Raw genomic sequence first — 12,667 nt, forward strand, 5'->3', positions numbered from 1 at the left:
TTCAAATTAGGACAACTCTGAGGTACCACCATTCACATCTACCGGATTGACTAATATGAGAGAAAATGATAAATGTTGGAGAGGATGTGAGAAAATTGAGACAACTTAGTTGTGAATTGATGCACAAAGTCCCATTAAACGATGCACATCCTTTGAACCTTCAAAATTACTATTAAGTCTGTATCCCAAAGAGATTTAAAAAAAAAAAAGGGGGGGGGAGAGGAAGACCCATTTGTACAAAAATATTTAATATAGTTTTTTTTTTTTGGTGATGGAAAAGAATTGAAATTTAAGAGTGTGCTGATGTTTTGGGAAATGGCTAAACAAGTTGTGGTATATAATAGTAGCAGAATACTATTGCACTATAAGAAATAGCGAGCAAGATAATTTCAGAAAAACCTGGAAAGACTTAGATGAACGGAGCAAAGTGAAGTGAACAGAACCAGGAGAACGTTGTACACCATAATAGCAATATTGTACAATCATCAACTATGAAAGATGTAGCTCTTTTCTTTTTTTTTTTTTTGTTGTTGATTCTATTTGAAATTTTTTTAATTTAATTTAATTTTATAATAACTTTTTATTGATAGAATCCATGCCAGGGTAATTTTTTTTTACAACATTATCCCTTGCAATCCCTTCTGTTCCGATTTTTTCTCCTCCCTTCCTTCACCCCTTCCCCTAGATGGCAAGCAGTCCTATATATGTTAAATATGTTGCAGTATATCCTAGATACAATATATGTTTGCAGAACCGAGATATAGCTCTTTTCAAAAATGCAGTGATCCAAGACAATGCCAAAGGACTCTTGATGAAAAATGCTATCCACATCCAGAGAAAGAACTAGATTGAAGTATATTATTTTCACCTTATTTTTTTGTCATTTTCCCCCTTTCGGTCTGTTTCTTCTTTGAAACATGATTAATATTTAAATTTGCTTGAATATGGAATAATATGATTGAACATGTGATCTATATCAAATTGCTTATACCACTTAGGGAGGAAGAAAGGGATGGGGAGAGAAAGTTTGGAACTCACAATTTTAAAAGGAAATTCAATGTTAAAAATCATCTTTACATGTAATTGGGAAAAATAAAAAAAAGTTTAAAAAGGAAGTTGATTCAGCTGGCTGATACAATTCACGAAAAGGAATGATGTAACGAGTCTGGAAAGATAGGCTGGATCCTAATTGTGAAGGGCTTTAAATGCCAAGGAAAATGATATCTGAGCCATCAAATCCGAGTAATGTGGCTAGGCTTGGGCTGTGTGGACGTTAGCTGGGAGAGGGGAGATTCTGGAGGCAGAGAGTCCAATGAGCAGGTTATAGAAATAGTCCAAGAAAGAGGGGATGAGGTTGTGAACTAGAGGCTTTCAAGATGATTGGATGTGAGGGTTGAGGTGGAAGCAGTATCAGCCAGATTTAGCAAGTGACTGGAGGTCGGGGGTGATTCCAAGATCTGGAACCTGAGTGATTGAAAGACAGAAATAGGAAAGTCGAGAAAACCCTCTGTAAAATGAAAGGGGATGGCAGTGATCTTCAAGCACCTTCTAACTCTTTTCCCATAATGCTGTGAATCCTAGTAAGAACGCCACAACTCCCAGGAGTTTTATAAAAGGTCCATGATTGAGAATGATTGGGCTAGATTATCTGAAACTCCTCCCAGTTCCAAATTTCATATTCCAGTGATGGATAAATATTATGGAGGGCCCAATTTAGACCTGATAGATTTTTTTTTCTTTTTCTTTTTGGTGAGGCAATTAGAGTTAAGTAACTTGCCTAGGTTCACTCAGCTAGAAAATGTATCTGAGACCAGATTTGAATTCAGGTTCTCCTGACTTCAGGGCCAGTTCTCTGTCCACTAGCTGTCCCCAGAAATAACAATTTTTTATTATTATTATGGCTTTTTATTTACAAGCTATATGAATGGGTAATTTTTCAGCATTGACAATTGCCAAACCTTTTGTTCCAACTTTTCCTTCCTTCCCTCCTCCCCCTTCCCCCAGATGGCAGGTTGACCAATACATGTTAAATATGTTAAACTATAAGTTAAATACAATATAAGTATACATGTCCAAACAGTTGTTTTGCTGCCCAAGAAGAATCAGATTTTGAAATAGTGTACAATTAGCCTGTGAAAGAAATCAAAAATGCAGACGGACAAAAATAGGGGGATTGGGAAATCTATGTTGTGATTCATACTCATTTCCCAGAGTTCTTTCACTGGGCATAGCTGGTTCAATTCATTACTGCTCTTTTGGAACTGTTTTTGGTTCATCTCATCGTTGAGAGAGGGCCACATCCATCAGAATTGATCATCATATAGTATTGTTGTTGAAGTATATAATGATCTCCTGGTCCTGCTCATTTCAATCAGCATCAGTTCGTGTCAGTCTCTCCAGGTCTTTCTGAAATCATCCTGCTGGTCATTTCTTACCGAACAATAATATTCCATAATATTCACATACCACAGAAATAACATTTTTTAAAAAACACTTAGAGCTAGAGATAGCCCCTTGTTGGGGATTTTATAGCGATGGTTTCTAGCCAGGAATGAGTTGCACTCATTGCCTCTGAGGGTCCTGTCCAGATCTTGAGATTATGGCACATGGGTCCTGATTGACTAGGGAATACTAGGAAGTCTTGGAGGATTACTGGGGCTTGGGTGGAACATCACCCTCCGTCTGAATCAGCGATTTGAGCCGGCAGCTGAGAAGGCTGCCCGAAAGAGGCGGTGTGTCCAGGAAAAAGGAAATGAGTCTTGTGCTCTGCACCCTGCTCGGACCACAGAGGGAATATAGTGTTTCAGGTTTGATGAAGGAAGTTTGTAAGCTGTGGGAACCAGAGGAAGCCCACCAGAGTGCTGCTGGGAGCTCCGCCAGTACTTGGGGGGGAACTCTGGGAAAGGAGGGGTTTGTTCCAGGGGACAGCCAAAACTGAGAGCAAGAGGAGATAGTGGGAGTGCCTTCAGGGGGGTTCCTCCTTCTCCCCCAGAGAGAGGAAGGAGCAGAGTCTCCCAAGCAGTCTCCGAGCCAAGGCTGGGAGCCCCTGGAGTGTAGGAAAGTCTGTGGCGGGGCCTTCATCCAACTGAGACTCTGTGATTCTATGAAATAACAATCAACGACCTCAACATCCGCCGAAAGGGGCTTTCCCTGGCGAGGGAGGAAGGGCTCGGGGCTCCTGAGCCCTCAGTGCGGGCAGAGGCCGCGGAGAGGGAGGCAGGAAGATGACTGACCGGCAGCGACACCCATGGAGGCCCGTGACTTTGCTCTGGCTCCTCGCTACCCAGCTGCCCCCCGCCTCTCTGCAGTCGTGCGACAAGTTCTCCTACAGCGTAGAGGGCAAGTGCTGCAGCTATTGTAAACCTGGTGAGTCCTGGGGAAGAGGCGGCAGCCAAGGGTGGAGACCAGGAGGAAGGCTTCATAGAGCCTCCGGCTTCAGACTGGCCAACTGATCCAAGCCAATCAAGTTGCAAGGGGAGAAACTGAGGCCCAGGGAGGTAACGGGTGGCACAGGCAGGAATTAGCGGAGGGGGGGATTCGAACTGAGGGCCTCTGATTCCAGATCGGGGACTCTACATCAGAGAGGAGGGAGAGTGGGGGAGTTGAGAGGAAACCGTGGTTAAGTATTTTAGGAAAAGGAGGAAGGGAACTGGTATTTATGTATCGGGCGCTATGCGGAGCATTTTGATCCTCCTAATAACCCTGAGGGGAAGATGCTATTATGATCCCCATTTTACAGTTGGGGAAACTGAGTCAGGCAAGTTAAGTGAATTGCCCAGGATCACACGGTTAGGCTAGTAAGTATCTGAGGATGGATTTCAACTTGGGTCTTCCCGTGTCCGAGTCCGGAGTTCCATCAAGCAGGACTTAGCTGCCGTGCACTACATATACAAGGTGCCGGACACTGTGTCTGCTCTCGCGGAGCATCCCGGTACTCCGTCAGCTGTGTGCAGATTTGGGACTGGGCAGCTTCCACCGCTAGGGCGGCGCCCCCCTTTCCCCCCCCCATTTTGTGGATGAGGATGGGGAAAATGAAACAGACTTGGCCAGGATCACTCGGCTAGTACGTGTCGGAAGCGGGATTTGAATCCAAGTCTTCCGCCTAAGGCTAGCTCTTGTTGTTTGCCCTTGGTTCTCGGAGGACCGTGATGTGGGGAGGCGATGCCGTGACTGGCAAGTCGGGTGGATCGAGGTAGGGACCGCAGGGACGGGCCGCCAGCCTCAGACTCTCCTCCGCAGCCATCTGGGTCCAGAGTCAAGATACAGATGGGGAGGCCTGAGCTGACGCTCTCCATGAAGGAGGAAGGAGAGGGGGAGTAGGCATTTATTGAGCACCGACTGTGTGCGATGCGGTGGGAGGCACTTTACAAATATTATCTCATTGGATCCAAACCACAGGAGACGGTGCTGTTATCCCCATGTTACAGGGGGAAAATGAGGAAATGATTAAATGTCGCCCAGTGTTGGAGTTGTGATTTGACCTTGGACTTTGGTAACTTCGGGTCCAGCACCCTATCTGTTGTGCCTCAGTGATACTAGGCTGCCAAGCCCTAAATAATTAGTGTTGAATATGCCGTGATTTAGAGCCACCACCAAAGGATGTTGGAGGGCAGGCATTTATTAAGCACCTATTATGTGCTTAATTATTTTAGTTAATTAATTTAGGATTTATTAAGACCTATTATGTGCAGAGAACAATATGGGGGAGGGGGCTCAGTGAGGCTTCTTGGTGGACAGTTGGGGATGATCAAAAACCCAGGAGAGTTGGAACACGCAGCTGGAACCATGGAAGGTGGATCTTGGAGGGGCTCTAGTGCCAGGTCAGAACAGGTTGTCCGGGGGTTGGGTTTGCCCTATTCCTGCGCGCCTGGGTCTTGGAACTAGAGCGGGGGGGGGGGGGGGGAGAGATCCCAGAATCCTTCTAGTCTAATTTTTATAGAGGAGGAAACTGAGGTTCAGAAGGGGGAGGAGCTTACCTGGAGCCTCACAAGAAATAAGCATTGGAAGCAGAATTTGAATCCAGTCCCTTTCTCTCAAAAACACTTTTCCCGAACTGCACTTTCTCCGTCAATCTCCTTCCACTTTCACTCCGGCCCCGGGGCTAGCGGGATCCACAAAGACTGCTCAAGCTCTTTTAGCCCCTAGCACTCACCCTGGTGCCCGACACACAGCAGGTTCTTAATCGCGCTCGCGGAGCTGGGGGGATAGTTGCAGGTGAAGCCGGTTCTCTGAGGAGGGACGAGCACCAAGGCGGGGCGGGGGCGGAGGGATCAGGGCAGGCTTCCTGGAGGAGGAGGAACTCAGCCTTGAAGGAAGGCGAGGATTGTAAGACTGTAAGCTCGGACGGGCAGTGGAAGTGGTAGGCGAAAGGTCGCCTTTAAGGGAGTCGCTAGGAGCCCGGCGTGGCCAGGGAGGAGCCGGAGGGGGCTGGGACTGGGGAGACGTGCGGGGACGAAACAGGGATGGCAGCCGGACCAGGGCGAGGCTCAGGGCAGCTCCCCCGGCTCCCACCACAGGTTTTGAGATGGAGAGCCGCTGCACCAGTAACAGAGACACGGGCTGCAGACCCTGCCTCGAGGGGCTCTTCAATGAGGGCTTCAGCAACGAATTCTGCCAGCCCTGCACTCAGTGCAACGTCGGTAAGCGTCAGTCCCACCCCAGCCGGTGCTCCAGCCCCTCCCCTGTGCTCCCACTCCTGCCCTGGTGCTCCCACCCCGACCCTGTGCTCCTACTCCTGCCCTGGTCCTTCAGCCCCTCTCCTGTGCTCCCACTCCTGCCCTGGTGCTCCCACCCTGACTCTGTGCTCCCACCTCTCCCTGGTGCTCCCACCACTCCTCTGTATTACCACCCCTCCCCTGTGCTCCCACTCCTCCCCTGGTTCTCTCATCCCTCTCCTATACTCCCACTCCTTCTCTAGTCCTTCAGCCCCTCTCCTGTGCTCCCACCTCTCTCTGATGCTCCCACCCCTCCCCTATGCTCCCACTTCTGCCCTGGTGCTCCCACCCCGACTCTGTGCTCCCACTCCTGCCCTGGTGCCCCAGCCCCTCTCCCGTGCTTCCACTCCTTCCCTGATGTGCCAGCTCCTCTCCTGTGCTCCCACTTTTCCCTGGTGCTCCCCAAAGATGGCACCCCACATCTACAACCTTTTTTGTAAGACCCTCCCCGCTCCTGGCCACATCTCCCCTCGTGTGATGGCATTGTTTGCTAGATCATCATTCAGGCCCCCAGCTCTCACATTCTTTGTTCTAAGAGCCCTCCCAGCTCTGATAGCCGGTTTTACAGGTGAAGAAACTGAGGCAAACAGGGTTATCCAGGGTCAGCAGATTTGAACTTAAGAAGATGAGTCTTTCTGATTCCAGGCATTCTATGTGCTGCGTCACCCAGACCAACCATGACAGCAGCCCAGAACGTCTGTCGTTCTTAAACAAGACCAACTCGGGGGCAGCAAGGCCTGGAGAGGCGCCCCCGAAGGGCCCTGCGAGAGAGCACAAGTGGGGTGCGGGGCGAAATGTCCATGTGGACAGTGCACGTGCACACACATTGGTGTGGGGCCAGGCCAGGACACGTGTGCCGCCAACCAGGGTCCCTGGTGTGCAAGCTGACAAGTTCCCATTGTAGCTGGGAGAGAGAAATGGGCTTCCTTCTCCTTCCTCCTCCTCTTCTTCTTCCTCCTCTTCTTCTCCCTCCTCTTCTTCTCCCTTCTCCCCCTCCCTCCTCTTCTCCCTCCTCTTCTCCCTCCTTCTCCTTCTCTTCTCCCTCCTCCTCCTCTTCTTCTCCCTCCTCTTCCTTTTCCTTCTCTTCTACTTCCTCTTCCTTTTCCTCCTCCTTCTCCCTCCTCCTCCTTTTCCTCCTCTTCTCCCTCCTTCTCCTTCTCTTCTCCCTCTCCCTCCCCCTCCCACCTCCTCCCACCCAGTCCATGGCCCATATGACTCAGGAGGTCTCAGTAAATGCTAATTGAAAGAATAGTGAATGAAAAGCCGGGGCGTATGCTGAAGCGCTGTACCCATTTCCTCAACCACAGAGGCAAACCTCAAACCCCGTGGGATCCTCACTGTTGGAGGTGTGTAGAGCAGCCCCAGAGGGGGCAGAGGGACAGCCCCCGGAGACAAGGCCTGGTGGGACATATGTTGTATATGGGATATATAAGTATGGGCTTTGTTTGGGTACATAGACATAAGTAGAGTCCATATTTATGTGACGCTTTAAGATTTACAAAGGATTCTCAGCATTATCCCCTCGTTGATCCTCACCAGAGCCTGAGGGAGGTGCTGTTATTATCCTCCTCTTACAGTGGGGAAAACTGAGGCAGGCAGCAGTGAGAGATGACTGGCCCAGGACCACCCTGTGAGGGAACATCTGAGGGCGGATTTGCGCTTGGGCCTCCTTGGCTGCTCTTCCTCCTCTCCACCGTTCCCTAGGTCTGCCCGTCATGGGCCAGCACAGCAGAGTCCCGAGAGGAAGAGGAGGGGGGCTGGGCTCCCTTCCGTTCCTTTCCTGAAGGTCCGGCGGCCGGCCAGGGGTTGCACAGAGCGCGCAGTCCTGGCCTGGGCCGGCCTTGCCTGATTCTCCTTTTCCCCTTCGGTCGCTCAGGGAGCGGGAGCCGGGTCCTGAAGAACTGCACAAGGTCCAGTGACACCGTGTGTCAGTGCACCCCAGGGACGCAGCCGGCTCAGTTCTTCAAGTGGGGAGTGGGTGAGCGGCTCCCCCCACCCCACCGAGGAGAGGGTCTTCCCCTCCCCCCAGAAGGGAACAAGATGGGAGGGACGTTAGGGGGAGGGCGTGGGTGTGGGTGTGAGTGTGTGTATAAATGAGTGTGAGTGTGTGTGTGTGTGTGTGTGTGTGTGTGTGTGTGTGTGTGTGTGTGAAAGTGTGCCAGGATGCACCTGGGCAGGTGACCGTTTGAGCCTGGGCTTACGGGTGGGCTGGCAGAGATGGGGGAGGGGGCGGGGGTCACGTGCTCAGGTGTGGGGCGGGGGTGGGGGGGTGGGGAGGGGGCAGTCCCTGGGCCCCTCAGCCTGCCAGATCCGTCCTTCTCCGTCCCCTCCCCTTCAGGGCTCCCTCCCTTTCCCACCCCCTCTCCTCTTCCAGAATGACATCCCTCCTGGCCAGTGAGAGGGACGCCCCCCTCCCCCCCAGCAGGGCCACGGTGCTGAGCCAGGTTGTCCTTGTCTTTCTTCCAGAGTGCACCCCGTGTCCCCCAGGACACTTTTCTCTGGGAGAAAACACCATGTGTAAACCGTGGACCAAGTAAGTGTGTCCCGTAGGGGGCAGGGGACCCAAACAAGACTGGTACCCAGACGCCAGGCAGCCCTCAGCCCGAGCTAGGGAGGGGGCACGGAAAGCACGGGGGAGGCCCCGGCCTCCTGCTCCCTCTGTTCCAGGCCCTGCTCCTCCAGGGTCCCCCAACGCCTCCCGGATCTCGGGGACGGCACCTGGGGTGGGGCGGGGCTGGCTCCCTGCCCTCTGACCGTGCTCTCACGCCTGCCTCCCTCCCCCTCCAGCTGCGTGGCCATAGGCAGACGGACCCAGCGGCCCGGGAGCAGCAGAGCCGACGCCGGCTGCGAGGAGGCCCGTACGTCAGGGCCACACCCATCCCCTCCCACGCCCACCCGGACCCCGGCCGCCAGCTCCCCGCCCACAGTGCCCTTGCGGCTCACCACCCAGAGCCTAGGGGTGCTGAGCACCCTCACGCCGCAGCCTGACAAACCCTGGTGTAAGGACGCCGCCCCCCTCCTCCCCTTGCAAGCCCTCCAGGCTGGGGGAGAGGGACAGAGCCCCCGGCGTCCAGTCCTGGCTCTGGGCTCTGTCTTATCCCCTCTCCGGGAATCCTCGTCTTTAAAATGGGGATCCTTCTCTTCGGTTCCTCTCGGCTCCCAAGGCCTCCTGGGCTGGACCTGTGGCCTTCCAAGGGGATAGCATAAAGTCTTCCCTTCCCAGCCACTTGCTTCTCCAGGGGAGCCTCCCCAGCAAGCCCCAAGGGCAGAGGGCTCAGGGCTGGGGCGCCTCCATCACTAGTCCAGGGGAGCCTTCCCAGAAAACCCCGAAGCTCCGGGGTCCAGGGCAGAGGGCTCAGAGCTGGAAGGCAGCCACCTCCATCCCTGGTCCTTCTCTTGCAGCCTCGTTCTCCATCATCTTCCTGGTGCTTTTTCTGCTCTTGGTATTTGGTTTGATTATGTTGATCCTGGGGATCTACCTGTCCAGGAAGGACAAGAGGCAGCTGCCTACAATTTGGAAGCCCTCAGGTGAGTGCTCCCCTCTCCCTGCCTCCCCCTCCCCCCCCCAACTCACCCTCCACCTTCCTCCAACAAATGAGCAGAGGAGATGGGGGAATGGGAACAGGAGCAGCGTACCAAGGCGGGGAGATTGCTGGGGGAGTGGGGTCCTGAGCGGGGGGCTCCATCTGCCCCTCCAAAGGTGTCCTCCCCCCTGCTTCAAGGCCAGTCTCTTCTCCCTCCCTCCAGGGCCATATAACTTCCGGATGCCCATCCAAGAGGAACACCAGTACAGCCTAGCCAAGGTCTGAGCCCCGGAGAGCACCCCTGGAGGTCATCCCCAGGCCCTTCCTCCCAGGGCTGGCTGGACCCGCTTTGGGAAGGCTGCGGACCTCGGGGGCTTTGCGTCTTGCTTTCTCTCCTCCCCTCCCTCCAAGCTCCTCTTCCAGCAGCCCAGACTCCTAGACCCGGGCCTTGTTGGGTTTCCTCTGCATCTCTTTCTGAAGGCGGCCACCGACATCCAGTGAAGCGAGAAGTCCTCTAGTTCTAGGGGTTTTTCAGGGGCTCAGTCCATACAAAGCCCCCAGTCTGAGAGCTGGATGGAACTCCAGGACTGTTGTCCCAACCACACCCAGAGAAGTCCCCCGGTAACATCTGAGCGAGGGGCGAGCTGCTCATAGCCCACGGTGGTTCCCCAGTGGAAGGAGCGTGGCGTCTCACAGCTGGGGCTGGCGTCCCTGTGCTCTTGGAGGAATCCCCTGGGCTTTCCTGCTTCCTCTTTTCCAAAATGGGGATGTTGGGTGAGATGCCCTGGAAGGCCTCCCGGCTCTGCTGAGGGGCCTTTGAGAGTCACTAACCATTTTACAAACAAACAGACCGGAGCTTCTCCCATGGAAAGATTCTCAGGGGCAGAGGCCTAAGGAAGAGCATCCTCCCTCCTCCCATCTTTCCTCATTCCTTTCTCACCCCCAGAATGAGCCCCAATACCCCATCCCTGCTTGTGGCTTCTCCAGTCCAGATGCAGATGGCTTCAGGGCCCTCCCTGCCTCTGCTGACCTGGCTCAGAATGGGGGCTTCTCTGGCCTCCCTTCCTCTTCCTCCTTCTCCTCTTCCTCTTTCTCCCCTCCTCCTCCTCTTCTTCCTCCTTTTCTTTCCATTACCTTGTTCCCCGAGGTCCCAGATGCTGATTCACATTCACACTCACAGCCATGTTCTTTACGGCCTTCTCCTCTTCCCATTCAAAAAAGAGAGAGAACTCCGTGGTCATTAGCCCACTCTCCAGACATGGTACCCCTCTCTTCCCCTTGGACCTACCCCCATTTCAAGTCTCTGACATTTTGTCTGCCTTCCCTTCCCCCAATGGCTGGCCACTCTCTCCAGTCCTACCTCCCCCTTCCCTGTTTCTGGACATAACCCCCACTCTCTATGGTAGCTGAGTCCTGAGCTGCTCAGGGTGGGAGAAAGGGACCAAATGGGTCTGCCCTGAATATTCACCCCCATGGGGTGTCCCGTCCTGTGGTTGGAGCCTTGAGTGGACCTTGGGTCTCCTTCCAGCGAGCTGAATTTACCCTCTGAGGCCGAGTGGTGAAGGCTGAGAACAGCCCCTGCCTAGCGGCCTTGATGCTGATGTCTGCAGCTCTCCATGTGGTTTATTATATAAACTCTTGGGCCCATGAGCAGGCCTGGAACCTGGGCCCAAAGGCTCTTTGCCCAGTGTGTGGAGTGAGGAGGTAAAAAGGAGGGGGAGACAGAGAGATAGAGGAGAGAAGGAAGGAAAAAGAAAGGGAAGAGAAAAAAGAAAAGGAGGGAGAGAACAAGACAGAGAAAGAGAGAAAGGAAAGAGAAAAGGAGAGAGAAAGAAAAAAGAAAAGGGGAGAGAGAGAGACAGAGAAAGAGAGAAAGAAAAGAAAAGGAGAAAGAAAATGAGAGATGGAGACAGAGAAAGAGGACAGAGAAAGAGGACAAAGGGAAAAGGAGAGAGAAAAAAAAGGAGAAAGGGAGAGACAGAGTGAGATAGAAAGAGGAGAGGATGAGAAGAGAGAAAAGAAAGAGGAGAGAAAGAGAGAACAAGAGGGTGAGAGAGCACACCCATGCTATTGTTTTCTCTCTGTTCTCCTGCTGGCTTGCTGTGTGACCCTGCACAGCTTATTCAGCCAGTACAACTCTCCTGTTTCTGTGCTGAGCTCCAAGCCCCCACGTCCCCACCTGGGCCCGTGCCCTCCTCCATATGCTTTGGGCAGTTGTTCAAGGCTTTCTTCCCTCCGTGGCGCTCTCCCATCTCCACTGCACGTCCATCGGCGTCAGGGTGCACTGTTTTAGGTGCCCCTTGTGGCAGGATAATGGGCTGGGAGTCCTCCTGGCAAAGCCTCCTTTCCGTGCTCCTTGCTAGTGGCCGGGCTAGACAGCCGTGTCCTAGGTTGTTCTGGGAGCCATCAGGGGGAGGGGCGCTGGCCGTCTCTCCCTCCCTGTCCCTTTCCCCTCTCCCCATCCCTCCATCACACAGTGCTCACTAGCAATGGCTTCTTTGTGAGAGGCAGGCAAGTGTAGTGGGAGGATGGTAGGATGCACTCGGAGTCCAGAAGCCCTGGATTCAAATTCTGACTCAGACACACATTAGCTCTGTGATATCTGTGATATCTTGACCAGAGCAGGTTGGTCTGTCTTACTGAGTCTCAGTTTCTTCCTCTATAAAATGAGAAGAATAATAGCACCTATCTCACAGGATCATTGTGAGGGCCAGAGAAAACCATCCAGGGAAGCACTTGCCAGCCTGGACCTGTGAGCTGTTATTTACTGTTAGTGAGTGCCATATTCCCATTCTGCCTGTCCGCCCCTGACTTAGTCTTCTCGCCTCTAAAATGGGTAATTATTTCCTTAGTCCTGATTTGAAAACCAGCAATCACAATAACAAATAACAATAACAAAATAAGAGTCTCTGGCTACTTCTCCCCCCACCCCAACCCTCAGGTAAAATCAAAAGAAGTCATGTTTGTGAAATCAGTATTGTTTACACAGATGAGTCAATGGAAAATTATGGCGCTGCAATTCAATAAACATTAAGTCCCTTCTGTATTTAAGGTCTAAATAGCCTCTTCCTCAGGGAATGTATATTTTTCTGGAGAATATAATACACGCAGAAAAAATAAGTTATTTGAGGAGGGTGTGCATCAGGGGAGGCTTTATAGATGTAAATGCTCAGAAGTGGGAAACTCAGTCCATATGGAGTCTGGAGTCCAGGCAATAGAGTTTGTCTGGAACATAGAATATACAAAAGGAAACAACATGAAAAAAAATTTGAGATGTAGGCTGGAGCCAGGTTGTGGGCCTCCTGAAGAGACTGGATTCATCGTAGAGCGTTCTAGAGTTTTTCATTTGGGATCTGGGAACTTTTTCTCTCGTTGCAATTCCATATATTTTAAATTGTACATTTAAAAACATGATTCTGAGAAGGTATC

General features: G+C 52.2%; 1 protein-coding gene across 2 annotated transcripts; it reads left to right on the plus strand.

Annotated features, from left to right (window-relative positions):
• The first annotated feature begins 215 nt into the window (after positions 1-215).
• Positions 216-12,284, plus strand: TNFRSF4 (TNF receptor superfamily member 4). 2 transcript variants are annotated; one of them, XM_051988854.1, is made up of 7 exons: positions 216-3,366; positions 5,517-5,639; positions 7,591-7,692; positions 8,181-8,247; positions 8,502-8,713; positions 9,117-9,242; positions 9,462-12,284. In XM_051988854.1, the coding sequence occupies exons 1-7, from the start codon at positions 3,225-3,227 to the stop codon at positions 9,521-9,523; spliced, it is 834 nt and encodes a 277-aa protein (XP_051844814.1). In that variant the 5' UTR covers positions 216-3,224; the 3' UTR covers positions 9,524-12,284. The 2 variants fall into 2 exon arrangements, 1 of the variants encoding a protein (XP_051844814.1); XR_007952343.1 differs by having other exon boundaries at positions 8,502-9,242.
• The last annotated feature ends 383 nt before the right edge of the window (positions 12,285-12,667 follow it).

This window comes from Antechinus flavipes, chromosome 3 (genome assembly GCF_016432865.1).
Source record: "Antechinus flavipes isolate AdamAnt ecotype Samford, QLD, Australia chromosome 3, AdamAnt_v2, whole genome shotgun sequence".
In the NCBI taxonomy this organism is placed as follows: Eukaryota; Metazoa; Chordata; class Mammalia; order Dasyuromorphia; family Dasyuridae; genus Antechinus; species Antechinus flavipes.